At 37.0% G+C, this 13,534-nt stretch overlaps 1 protein-coding gene across 1 annotated transcript in view; it reads left to right on the forward strand.

Moving 5' to 3' along the window:
- PLCZ1 (phospholipase C zeta 1) overlaps window positions 1-13,534 on the forward strand; it is a 45,361-nt gene that overhangs the window by 17,782 nt on the left and 14,045 nt on the right. The window contains exons 7-9 of the mRNA XM_030960521.1: window positions 5,354-5,578; window positions 7,676-7,832; window positions 9,500-9,616. Of these exons, the coding sequence (XP_030816381.1) occupies window positions 5,354-5,578; window positions 7,676-7,832; window positions 9,500-9,616 (499 nt within the window). The remainder of the gene's footprint in view (window positions 1-5,353; window positions 5,579-7,675; window positions 7,833-9,499; window positions 9,617-13,534) is intronic.

Raw genomic sequence — 13,534 nt, forward strand, 5'->3', positions numbered from 1 at the left:
CTATATAATTTACTGCTCCACTTTTATCAAGATGGAGCATGAACAACCTTAGGGAAAAAAACACCTCAGTCTTCTTCAAGATCAGAATTAAATGGTTCTCTTGTGTGTACATGAAGTGGGAAACCACAGAGTTTATCACAACATTTCAGAGAAACATTTCCCAATTACAGGTTCCTTTTAGGTTTTGGAGGCTTCCATGGAAATTATTTTCTCTTCTCTTATATGGTCAATCTTCTACTTCCTTCTTTAAGTAGATCTTGAGCTATATCTTTGTCCACTGAGATGACTTTTGTGTGTGGAAGGAAGTTAAAATGAGGAAGAAACCCACTCTTGGACCACCTTGCAATGAGGTCTCCTACCACTGTAATTCAAAGTGAAAATCACATGGAGGACCATAAAATAAAAGTGTAGGATCACTGGACACTTCTTCTCTCTGCTTTTCCCAATACTTGCTTCATCTGAAAAACAAACCCCAGAAAATTTCAGGAAGAAAGATTTTTTAATTCTTTGCCCTCAGTCATATATTCACACTTCCAGCTGACTATATTGATATTGTTAATTCCCTGCAATTCCTGTATTCTGTAGCATCTCAACACACAATTCTTCCTCTACATATGGAGGAAAGAGAAGACTTTTGCTCTGTTTCTTTCTTTCACACATACCTTATCCCATGAGAAACTGAGGCTGCCCTTAAGCTTCACCTATCTATTCTACCTCTTTGCAGAGCAGATGTTTTGCCACCCAAAGCAACAGAACTGATAAAATTCTCTGTCCCCAGTCTTGGTCATCATGGTGCTTCTAAAGAGACTTCATGATCTTCCTCTAATATTCACTGGAATATCAGGTCCTTTGAGTCAGTTCCTGCACTAAATTCGATGTGGCATCACTGACTGGTGCCAGACATCCCTGCTGGTTGCACCAGCACTCCTGGTGATGTGCTGATAGAAAGTGAAGGAATGAAGTGTCTGATGCAGCAATTCATAGATGAACTTAGAAAATATTAAAAAAATTGTGTTAAATATATGTTAGAAGAGATAAGGTTTTACTTACCCTGCTGTGTCCTTCCTCTCTAAGAAATTTGACAGCAATTGAAAGAAACGTGTAGGCATCCAATGTAACACAGAAAAGAATGTAAACACACTGCTTTGATGAAGATTTGTTCCTCAATTATTTTGCATTGTGGTGCACTGAGCTGCCTTACACTGCTGACAGGATATATATATCAGATAGTTCGGGAACTTTTATTATTTGCAGGTTTCCTGTCACAAAGTTGGAATTGATGCGTGATTAACTGAATGGGAAGTGGCAGCTACTGTGATTTTACAAGTTGTCTTTAATGTTTACCACACAGCTGCAAGATCAATTACTGTATTGTGGTGATTCACAAGCATTTCTGGCCAGGATTGTCAAGGCTTCCTATGGTTGTTAAACCCGTGGTGTCCAAATAAAAGGATCTATTTAATGATCTCCTTGAGAAAGATCAATAGAAGGTCTCCAGTACAACTTTATGGGCTATGGACATTTTAAATTCTGCTATTATGGGGAAAACCAGCTAACCCCATAAACCAGGACTCATTCTTCCCACTTTTCTTCACCTTTATCTACTCAGTATACAAAGCAGCTTTCTCTACACAGTGTTTTCACTGAGAAATTCAAGATTAAGCTTGCTTTAGCATATCTAATTCTGTTGCTTCAGTTATGAGAGGAATTCCTATTTATTTTGGCAATTACAAATCTACAAACATCTTGACCAAGTCTTTGCATCAGAAATGTCTTTGCTTCTTAGCAAGTCAAAACATTTCTTTTGCCTTTCAATCAGTCTATGGTATCTATTCTTTACAAAAAGAAGAAGAAGATATAAGAATATGGTATGTCATGGTGATGACCTCAAAAAAAAAAACAAAAACAACAACAAACCAGTATTGTTTCTCATAAAATTTCTGGAATCTCTAGGCTGTACTGAGTACTTACAGAAGGCTCATCTAATTCCTTCACTATTTTTAGGCATTGCACTCTTCTTGAGGGAACATGGTTTTCCCAGAAATGTGGTAAACATGTGACAGCCATTTTCTGTTGTTAGTAGCTTCCCTGTAGTGTAAAGCAACTTCAGGAGGCAGCTAAAAGCAAGACATTACGATATTTTATATTATCACCCAGGCAGGTTGATGGTTTATTTGGTGTCTAAAAATCAGGTTGTTTGTTTGGCAAGGTATCTTCTTGGAACACTGAGTTTTGCTAAGGAATCTGTGCCACAAGGACTCTGAGCACACTGGTTTAATATCCTGGCCAACCTGCAACCATCTTTCTGCACAATCATCCTTTGGATTTCTTTCCAATCCATCCAGAGATTTAGCTGCCTGTGTAGAATGTCATCTCAGCTGTAGCACAGCTCTTTAGCCTTGGACTAGACTTGCCTGAAGTTTACTACAGAGCACAATACAGAAGTGGAATTTTCAGGGTAGGGTGCTTCTCACTGGGTTAATGTGTTGTATGAAAACTTGTTATGAGCTAGCTAAAATGCTGCTCCTGATATAATTAATGTCTATTTGCCCAGAGCTCAGACATTGCTGGTACTATGGATTTAAAGTATCTTGATAATTGTGATTTATAAGGCTGCTACAAAGACATCCATTCACACTTCACTAAGTGTGATTCTCTTGAATTGTTAAAGATAGCCGGTGTCGGGATTTTAACAGTTGTACTTAACAGATCTTGTCATTGTCTCAAAACCTTTCCCTGTGTTAGACTTCACAGGAGGTGTTGCATCTTCACCCTATATCAGAATTTAAGGCAGCAACACAATTCTTGAAATAGAATATTATGTAAAAGTCAGAAGAAATTTTTAACCTTGTTATTTAGCAAGATTTCAGGATTTGATATTCCTCGAACTAAGCACCTACAGCTGGTAAGGAGAGGAGAAGGGAGAACAAGCTAAATTTAAACTGGAGAAACTATTCTTTTTTAAATACTTATATCTCAAATCCAGGGTTTATTCCTTACATTTTTGGGGACTGAATTTTTACATTACATAACCACAGTGATCAATAGGTGGGTTTGCTTGATCCAAACTGCTTGTGATTTTTGTCTTGGAAACTTGGCATTGCTTCAGCTGATTTGTGTTGCACATCACATTAACCAGAATGTACAAGAAAAAACTTTTGTTCATTTAATTATGTAAATATTTGTTCCAGTTGACTGTACTTTGAGCTTTTGCTTATGCCAGCCTTGAAGTCCCCCTATGCTCTAGGGAAGACCTATTATGCTTTACATATTTAAATTTTTTAGTATGCTTACAGTTTATATAGAAGTAAACAGCAAATGTATTTTTAACATATTTTGCCTTTCATAGTAAAACTAGAAACGAGAAGTTTTAGTGAATGCTCAGAGTTTCAGCTCATTAAAAAGGCTTTTCAGCTCTCTTGGAAGACCTGGACCTGTAGAGAAAAAGGTGTCACATGCTTAGCAGTGCTGATTACCAGTTAAAGAACTCAGATTTCACAGTCACTGACTTTGTAACCATACATTTATTGTAAGGTTTTTTTGAAGATGTTTGAAGTTCAGATGAAATCCTTGGTATGTCATTTTTTCACTTTATGTTTCACTTTCAGTGATTTGGGGTAACTATTATTGCAATTTGCTTCTGGCCAAAAAATAGCAAATTTTCATATCACTGGGGTATTTTTTTATGACTGTTTCTAAAAAGAGCCATGATTTTAAAATGTTATCTTTGTAGAAAAAAACCTCAAAAAACCTTAAAAAACTCCTCCTACTTCAGGGTGTTTACGCTTTTGCTAACAGCTTGTAAACAGAATATTAGAGATTGACTTAAAACATCATGACCTATTTTTTTATAACTACACACACTCGTTCTATGGTGTCTTTTATTTAAAGAAATTTGCATACAGGCGGCAATAATGTAACCATAGAAAGTTTTTTATTCCCCTGTATACTAGGTTTGGGTTTTTTTTTCATTTGTAGAATTAAGTCTTCCTGTGAATAACAAACTACAAGATTGAAAGTGGATAGAATTACTTTTAAATATTGGGAAATGTGAACATACAAAGGAAAATTCAGAACTCTTAAAAAATATGGGTAGCATTAATCATATTAAAACTTCTAAAAATATCATAGGAAGAAAAAAAAAAAAGAGTGCATCAATAAGAAATGAAGGAAATGTTAGATGGCATCCTCATTCTGAGTCACCAGCACAGAGAGACTGATCAAACCTCTCAGCAGCATGGCAGTGATAGATATTGGGCAGGGGATGTCTCATTGCATTGGCATCCTGGCAAAATACCAGCCAGAAATCTGAAGTGATAAACGGATTATGAGCAATGGAGCAACAATGGAAATGAATGGAATGTCACTGTCCTTGCCTATGGCTCTGGTTTCCATTACAAAACTTTGGGTTTATATGTTTTCATCATCCACACATTTCATATTTACTTAATGGATACTTTAAACTATAGCATTTCAGGTACCTTTAATCTATTGTGAAATGATTTGTTCCCTGTTCCTGCCACACTCCCAGTAGTATAATCTCCCTTTTCACTAGAGCATAGGAAATTTAAGGAATATTTCTGAGGATCACTTTATTCAAGAGCCATAGTAAGTCCTGTTACTCACTGGCAGCTCCTGTGTCCAGATGTAGAGTTCAGTGTCTGATACACAATAGCAGCTTTACTATTAATATGATTTTGTACATTGAAGTGAAATATATACTCAAAGAATTCTGTTGAATAGATGAAAGACATGTTACTAGAATCACTACAATTCAGAGATGCTTTTCCCCCTTTACATTATATATTATGGAGATTGATACATGTCCATTTATAAATAGAGAAACTGCTTAGGCAAAATCATCAAACTGTTGTTTCCCTGACCAGGTAAGATCAGCATGAGGATCTACTGTAAAGAACACAAGTTATAAACAAAACTTTTAATTTGGTATACAAGACAGATATGCACAAAGAAATCAAATAACAAATTTCCTGCAGCCTCAATGATAGATCAAAACATTCCAAATTAACATCAGACATCTTTAAGTATATATATATATAATATATATATATATATATGTGTATATATATGGACATTTTTCATACTTTCAGCATGTGTGTACCTATGGTGGAGAGCCTTTTTTCCTGTCATGGGATTAGACATGACAGGAAACATTCTGTTGTGTACTTTGGTCCCCAGATTCTGTTTGGTTTATTTGGCTTTGGCTTCTGCCTCACTCATATCTATTTTTCTTCATTTTATAAGCTCACTTCATTATACTTAATAAACAACTTTGAAGATGAGTTAAATAATACCAAGAGATGAAAAACCTTGTCAAACTTCTTTTCTACAGGCATTAAAATTCAAAGTTCTGATAAAAAATAAGAAAGTTGGAACACTTGAGCAAGGCATGCTCAGGATGGAGGAGGACTATGTTGGTGAGGCAGAGGAAGTGTCTGACTCTGACGCTCCCTCTGATGATGACTACCCAGAAAACATGTCACCTGTTAGATCCAGGAGTCCTTCCAAAAGAAAAGGAGATCGTAGATCTTCACCTCCACCACAAAAAAACAGCAAGGTAGCTTTTGCTTCAATTTAATATAGAGAACACATAGATTTTTTTTTTTAAAGAAGGACTATATTATCTCAAAATAGAGACTAAATTTAAAAGGGAAACTTTAAAATTACTAAGATCAGTGCATTTGGAAATGACATGTTTTAGCTGAAGTTTTCAGAGTTTTCCTATTCTTATAAGAAAAGTCAGACTGGATCACATTTTAGTATTCACCTAAAAAGCAGCCCCTCCCTGTGCTCCCATATTGAACTTCCACCCCATTTTCCTCTTTCTGTGCTTGTCCCAGGTGCTCAGTACCATAGTAGATGTAAGATGAAGTTACCCAAATGTTTTGTTGGTGCCATGGCCCCCTGGAGCTATGTATAGAGAACATTTATAGCAGTTCCCGATGACAACAGGCAGAGTTGACTATTTCTTCCCCAAGTGTACCAGTCTATTTTTAAGACAGATACATTCCCCTATTTTCTTCTTTTTGTGATTTTTTGCATTAAATTAGGTGCACATTCCTGGTTGTGCTGAAACATTTTTCAGCACCTGGAGCTGAAGAGGTATTTTAACATTTATCATGTAGAGACTTAACATTAAGCATTATTTCTGAAAGAAGTGTAAAAATTGGGTGTAATCTCCTTTTTGAAACTCAAATTGAACTTATTTTTTTAACCAAGTATAATCCTCTACCATGGAAAATCTGTTGTTTATCAGGGTTGAAACTGCTTTGTTCAACTTTAAGATGTCAAGCAGCACCTGAATTATCCAGTCAGTCTTGCACATCATGCTCTGATTACCTGAGTGTGGCTAAACTGGTAGTGCTCCTCAGAACTCAGGGTTCTTGTTGAGAAACAGTGTCTCATTTTTTTGTATAATTTGATGGTGAAAGTTTTTGGTTCTTTCTCATTCCATCTGACATGGAGAGACAGCAAGAAAAAATTCTGAGGAAGGATGGAGTCTTCTTTGAACAAGAAATGCCAACTTTCTAGGCAATAGGTTTCAAGTTTATTGGTAGGACCATGTTACAGATGAGAATGTATTCCACATAGTCTTAAACAGCAGCAACAAAAAGTATCTGCTCATGTTTCACAGGCAGAAGAGGAAGTAGTTTCCAGGGTCCCACTCTGTTGGAGTATTTGCCTTGCTATCCCACTTTTGGGAGGGTGGGAGAGCATTTGAATCTGCAGAAGATGCCCCAGTGATGCTACTGGCTTTGCCTGCCTCCAGAAAGTTGCATTTTTCAGGATTTCCATGGCAGCAGACTCCTATTGCTCCTCGTGGGACACAGCCCCAAAATAATTAATGCTCTTGAACTTTGCATAGTTTAAGAGCCATGAGGAGGCAATCTCTGTTATTTTGTCAGATGAGAATTTGCCTTCAGAAGCTTTAATGGAATGTAAACATGATTAGCATCAGCAGCTCTCTGCTCGCTACTGCCCCCAATTAGCTCACAAGTTGTGCTGTGGAAAATGAAGTGGTCATGTAGTCACTGTAAGACAGAAGACCGTGGTAAAATTTCAGTCAATTTTGCTTGTTTTGGTAATGGAGAAAGTCTAAATTAAGATTTTGGTGAGAAAATTTTCAACCTTAATCAAGAAGAAAAGAGTTTTCCTGACTTCAGAGCAATGCTTAGAGGAATAATATGGCTTTGACTAATTTGCTTGGCACAGTGTAATATTTTCCTGTTATTCTACATTTTATAGATGAGTTTAAGCTGTTGGTCTTTTCTAGTACTTCATATATTTACAAATAGAAAGTTGGAGGTATCCTTTTATGGAGTAATATTAAAAGCCAAGAAAAATGATGTTATTGCAAACCAGTCTTAGAAGCAGGAAAACTGTAAAGCTATGCAGAAGAATATTCTGCTAGGAAGCATCTCTCCACTCATCCTATGATTACTATGGTGAACATGGATAAAATAACCTCAATTTTCTCTGAGTAGATCAAATCTCACTATTAGAGGTCATATTTATTAAATTCATTAACTGTGGCATATTTTCTCATGCTTTATGCATCCAAAATTATTATTTCTGTGAATTATTAATAGTAATGATAATTAAATATGCATTATTGTGACTTTTTTTATTCCATTATTCATCTGATGATTATTAGGTGAGGAAGACAAAGATTGCCCTTGCATTGTCAGACCTTGTGGTTTATACCAAATCTCAGAAGTTTGTGGGCTTTGAGCATTCCATTCAGCATCAGAAGTGCTGGGAAAATAATTCCATTGGAGAGTCTCAAGCACGAAAACTTGCAAGAGTTTCAGGTAATTTCTTTTGAGTTAATTAGTTTAAAGTTACATTGTTGCTATGGTTCACTGCTTAGGCATTGGAAGTGTTAAAATTTTATGAAACAACCGCAGTCTGATTTTATTTGGTTCTTTGTATAATACTGTTCTAGAAATGTCCTTTGCATAGCATTTTTTAAATTTCTGTTGGTTTTTTGGGGAAAATTGAAATTCAACTTTGTTTCAACTCTGTGTATTTTTATAAGAACAAATATTAACACAGTCTACAAAATGAATGTCTGCCTTTTGATTCATTGTTTTCTGCATCAAATAATTTAGGAGTTCAGCCAGTACTTGAAAAAGTGTGGAGTAAATTTCACTCCTTCTCCTCCCCACTTCCCAAAATCTGGGCTGAGACAGTGGAGTTGGCTTGGCAGTGCCCTGGCTTTGGTGAGAGCTGCAGATAAGAGCCCTCATTAAAGGGCTGGATAAAGCCCAGAGCAGGCAGTTTGCTCCACTGGAGCACACCTTTCATCCCAGCCAAGCTGGATTATTCCAAACTCATTCTGGCTTGGAGCATCTCCATTTGGTGGAGGCAGCACAGTGCAGCCTCTGCTGCTGTAACTCCAGCTGCCTGCCCGGGGCTCTGGGGGTGGGGAGCGCAGAGATCTCCGACTGTGACAATGACAATGACAATGACGCCTGCCACATGCCCATTCACTCGGGGCCAGCCCTACTGCCACCCACCCACTTTGTGGCGGTGCTTCAGTGCCTGGGGAGGTGAATGATGCATCAAAAAGTAGGATATTCCAGCCATCCACAGAGAGTCCTCTCTGCTCCTCCAGCACTCTAGGGAATATAAAACTAGTTCTATAACTCCCCCTCTCTCTAAAAAACCACCTCCGAACAACAAACCCAACCAAAATCAACCATACAAAACCCCTAAACAAACAAAAAAATGATAAGATGAGAGGAGAATGGAATAGATCAGAGAGATCAGCCTGGAAATGTAGATTTTTGCTGAATAACTAAAAATTGTGTAGATAGAAGTCATCTGGAGCTTCCTACATCTGTGTAGTCTATGCCTGCATATGAGAAAGGAGGGAACACAGCCAGCAGAAGGAAAAACAATGTTCATGAATATTTAACAACTTCTGAGGCTTATATAAAAATAATTTAAGTGGCTTTTTAAAGTGTGCTCTTCCCTGGTCTCAGTATTATTTAGTAATTTTATTTAAATCTCCCAACAGCAAACAAGCCAAGATCATCTAGAGATGAGTTTTTTTTCATTTTGAGCTACTATAGAATGAGAAAACTTTTGTACAGTTTCCTGTTCTGTGTCTTAGTTTCCCGTGAGAACACAGTGGGCTTTAGTGTAGAAATCATATAATTACCCTGTAAAAAGGTGAAGAAACAGAATATTCCAGTGAAGGAATGATTTTTGGTTCATGAATTTCTTACAAGAGTCTGCACTATATACAGAAGTACTGTCAGATTCAAATACATGGAAAAGATTAAGGTTTCAAAATAAGATTTTAGGCATAGTTCAGAGTGGTCCATGTATTAATGTTAAAATAGAATACATTGGTATAATATTGTGTAAAAAAATTGCTGGATCCAATAACTGCATTTTTATTATTTATTCAAATAGGACTTCTTTAATAGCAAAGGTTTTCTTACCAAGATTTTATCCTTCTGTTTATCAGCTAGCCAGTTTATTGCACATACTACGAGATTTATTACAAGAATTTACCCCAAGGGATCAAGAATGAAATCTTCAAATTATAATCCTCAAGAGTTCTGGAATATAGGGTGTCAAATGGGTATGTATCCTTGCAGAGACTATTGCATTCTAAGCTTTACAAATATAAGAGTTTCTTGCTTTCTATAGTATTTTGGTGTTATATAGGTTGCATATTTCCCACCAGTGGCATTATTTTAATTTTTTTTGTTATATAAAATTTTCCTTCAACCCACATCTGCCATTAGTTTTTCATCCCTGGTAATTGTAAATATCACTTTGTTTTGAATAGCTGTCTCTTATCCCAGAAATTTAATTTATTATATTTTATTAATTTCTTTGAAAAACAGTTTGAATTGGATATTAAGAAAAGCAGTATTTAATCATTTTTAAGCTTCCATTACTCAGCAGTAAAAGTTTCTTCTGCAGGGTCTCTGAGTTTTCAGTGGCTCCTGTGACTTGAGTGGCACAGGTGCAGATGTGAGCACAGCCATTCACAGTAGTGCCAGAAATCCCAGAACAGGATATGTTACACAAGGAAACACAAACATTCCTGGTCAGCATCACACCCACGTTCAGCTGGGAGCTGCTGGGAGCCTCCGGTCTTTCTATAAATGCAACATACAGTTAGCATCTTAATTCCCACTGCAAAACATACTAGTTTCCTGAGCAACAAAATAAAGATTACTTCTGCTTCTCTTCATTGCAAGTTATTACTTTGAATTTGTTAAAAATAAGCATGGCATGACTTCTGTACCCGGCAGGCTTTGAAAAACCTCTTACCTGTAAGCATTTTGTCCTTTTTAATGGCTTTAGAAACAATTTTACCTTCATCTGTTTGTTCTTCAGTTTGAAAGATTCTCATTACAGAATATTTTTCTATGTCTGCCTGCTACATCTTCTTCAGCCCTAGGTAAAGTAGAGCAGAATAGTTTGTTTGGGGTTTTTTTTGTACCCACAAATATATTCTGTCTTTGAGTCTTGGCCAAGGGCACCTGAGGGAGGTTGTGGGGTGAGCAGGGCACTTTGCTGTAGGCTCCTGGTTTTGAGGTGAAAGGTTTGGATTCACCTTGTTATGTTAAAATACACACTCATCAAGGACAGGCACAGCTTTCACTCTGCCTACAGGGCCCTGGAGCTTATGTCACCCTTTTTCCAGGCTGCCTTTTCCACTTGTTTCCTTTCTCAGCTCCCCATATATCTCCTGTGACAAGTTACCTTCTCCATCCTGACTGGTATATTGGGGTAGATTTTTACATAACTCCACAAGGACTACAAAAATTACTACTTAGTATAAATTTTACTTGTTTCTGTGTCCTTATAAATGCTTATTTGCAGTACAGATTTGGACTTGGGCTGGGCTATCCAGGTATCTTCTCATTACCACACTGTGTAAAATTGGTTTGATTGTGTTGTGTCCTTGTGGTTCATCCACACTTAGTGTAATTTCTGGATTATTTACCTGGGGTGCTGCATTCTCTGTATGCTATCATTGCTATCTACACTCTAGATTGCCATAAAAACCAGTAAGTTTGTTTCATGCTTAGAGGAACAGCTAGCCAGAGGTCCTTAATTTAAAATTGAATTAGTCTCCCAGTCTTATCATAATGCAATTTACTAGTTTTCTTTCTGGCCTGTAAATCTCTACACTTATCTCTTCAAAGAATATCCATTTGTTAGGGCACAGACAAGGCTGAAGTCTTTCAAAATTACTACACTGATTGTTTACTCAGAGTATATTTTAATGAGAAATCATTCTAAACATTAGTATGCAAAACATATGACTTTTGGTGCATAGGGGGTTTGGGCCCCTTCCTGGAAGAATGAAAAATATGCAGGAAGTGGTTAGATCTGCCCTCTTGGTCACTTCATTTGCATCTTCACTTAAAACCCCTCCATTTTTCACATGGGAATAGACTGATTAAAACCAATTCTCCACATATATAATTTCCAAGCTATGTTAGATCTATTCTTAATTCCCTAACCTGCTTCAGATAAGTGTTTGGCAGAACTACAGCTGCTCTTCACAATGCAACTCCCAAAGTGAGTGTATCAGTGAACATTCTGCCGGTGTCTTTCAGCGGAAGGACAGAGAGTTTTGATTTTTGTGTCTTCCCGTGTCTCTATAATTCACACACTTTTTGTGTATTCTTTACACACCCTGCCTTTGTACTTTACACCCTATGAACAAAAGTGATCCCTCCAGATCCCTTCTACCACTTGCCTAAAACTCTTCAAAAGAATCAAGTTTCTCCTATGCCACCTATTCCCTTTCTTACCTCCCTTCTCCTCCCCACACCTGCAAGTTTGCCTTCAAGTTCCTTTAACATCCATAACTTTTTCTGGCTGGGCAAAGAAAATATATTAGGTTTTGTTCAAACCTAACATATAATACTGCCTGCCAGGCCTCTGCATCCTCTAATTATGAGAATTGAGTTATTCCTTCACTTCCCTTTAGTGATGGACCCAAAACAGTCTCTCTCCTGTACCTTGCCAGCAATTTTCTCTAAATTGCTTGGAACATATTAACTTGGAGCAGGCTGGCACTCAGCTAAAGCAGGATGAAATGGTCCAACAGGCTCAAGATTTGTTGGGGCTGAGGATGGGACATGTAATTGTGTAAACCTAATTTCCAGAGGAAGGCAAGTTAAAAAGCTCACTGAAAAGTACAGAGTTTCCACAAAATAGCTTTTGGATATCGCTGTGCACTCCCTGTCTGTTCTCTGAAAATGGAGACTCATAAGAACAGGAGGTTTTGTGAAAAAGAAAAAAAACCACTTTTCATAGTCTGTGAAAATTAGTATGCCTTCTGCATACAGCTGCAGTGAGGCACTGGAAAGAACTGGTTTGGTGTATCCATGTCTCCTTTTTCTTTAGTAAATAAAATGAAATGGAAAGATTTATGCAGGGAAAGAAAATTCAGGACAGCTATTTAAATAAACTGATAGCAGTTGTTTTATATCAACTGAGAAAAACAACAAAAAATCTGAAACAAGAGACCCTCAGTGAAAATAAAAAAAGACTTAATTATCCTTTTGAATATGGCATTTCCATGCAGTAGGAAATGTTATAAATGCATAAAAGCACTCTAAAGGAATGACCAAAACATGCCATAAGTTACAGGAGAAAGCCATGGTGTGGCAGATACAGAATTTTGTTTCAGAAGATCCTATATGTGCTTTTTGGAGTGTGCATAAAATTTATATGCTGCTGTGAAAATTGTACTTGAATGATGAGTTTTTTCTTACTGTAGGTTTTGTCTTGGCCTGTGACACTGAAATGCAGCTTGGCAATTTTTTTCACATCTGTTTTGTGGCTCAATCTTGTGTGCAATAATATGACAAAATATGAAAAGAGGAGGGATAAAGAGCTCTCTAACCAGTTCTGATTTTAATATCTGAAACAACCAAGGGAAAAGAAACCAACTAATTTTGGTATGCCTCACCTGTGCAAATCAAAATGGCTCAAATCTGACCCTGCTTGGGTGCTGTGTCAATAACTATATTATTGCTGTCTTCTATTTGCTTTAATAGCCCAAAAATGCCTCCTTAGGAAGTGAAAACTAGAGGAATATTTTTTTTAATGGTGTCCCTTGAACTTTACTGATTTGATCCTCACTAAGAGTGAAGTGGTGCAGCTAATTCAGGTGTAGACATCTACAAGATAGGTGGGACAATATGATTCTACATATGAAGCTCCCCAAATGCACTCAGCTTTCCTTTGGAATGGTTCCAAGGGCTAGGAGCTGTTTTGGATGAAGGTTTCATGTTTCTTCTGCAGAAATGTGTCTGCTGCCAGGTTTATGAATAAGCTCTTGGGCTACTCCGTAGCCTGCTTCTTTTTAGGCAGTTTTTGGTGTGTGGAATAGATACTGGGATTTCACTTAAAAGCAAAGAAACATTGAAATTCCATTTTATCAGTTTTTCCAGCTGTCTTCACTGCAGACAACCAATAGAATAGTAAATAATTTATGTGAAGTCTAATAAATTTTAAAAGAAGA

This window comes from Camarhynchus parvulus, chromosome 1A (genome assembly GCF_901933205.1).
Source record: "Camarhynchus parvulus chromosome 1A, STF_HiC, whole genome shotgun sequence".
NCBI lineage: Eukaryota > Metazoa > Chordata > Aves > Passeriformes > Thraupidae > Camarhynchus > Camarhynchus parvulus.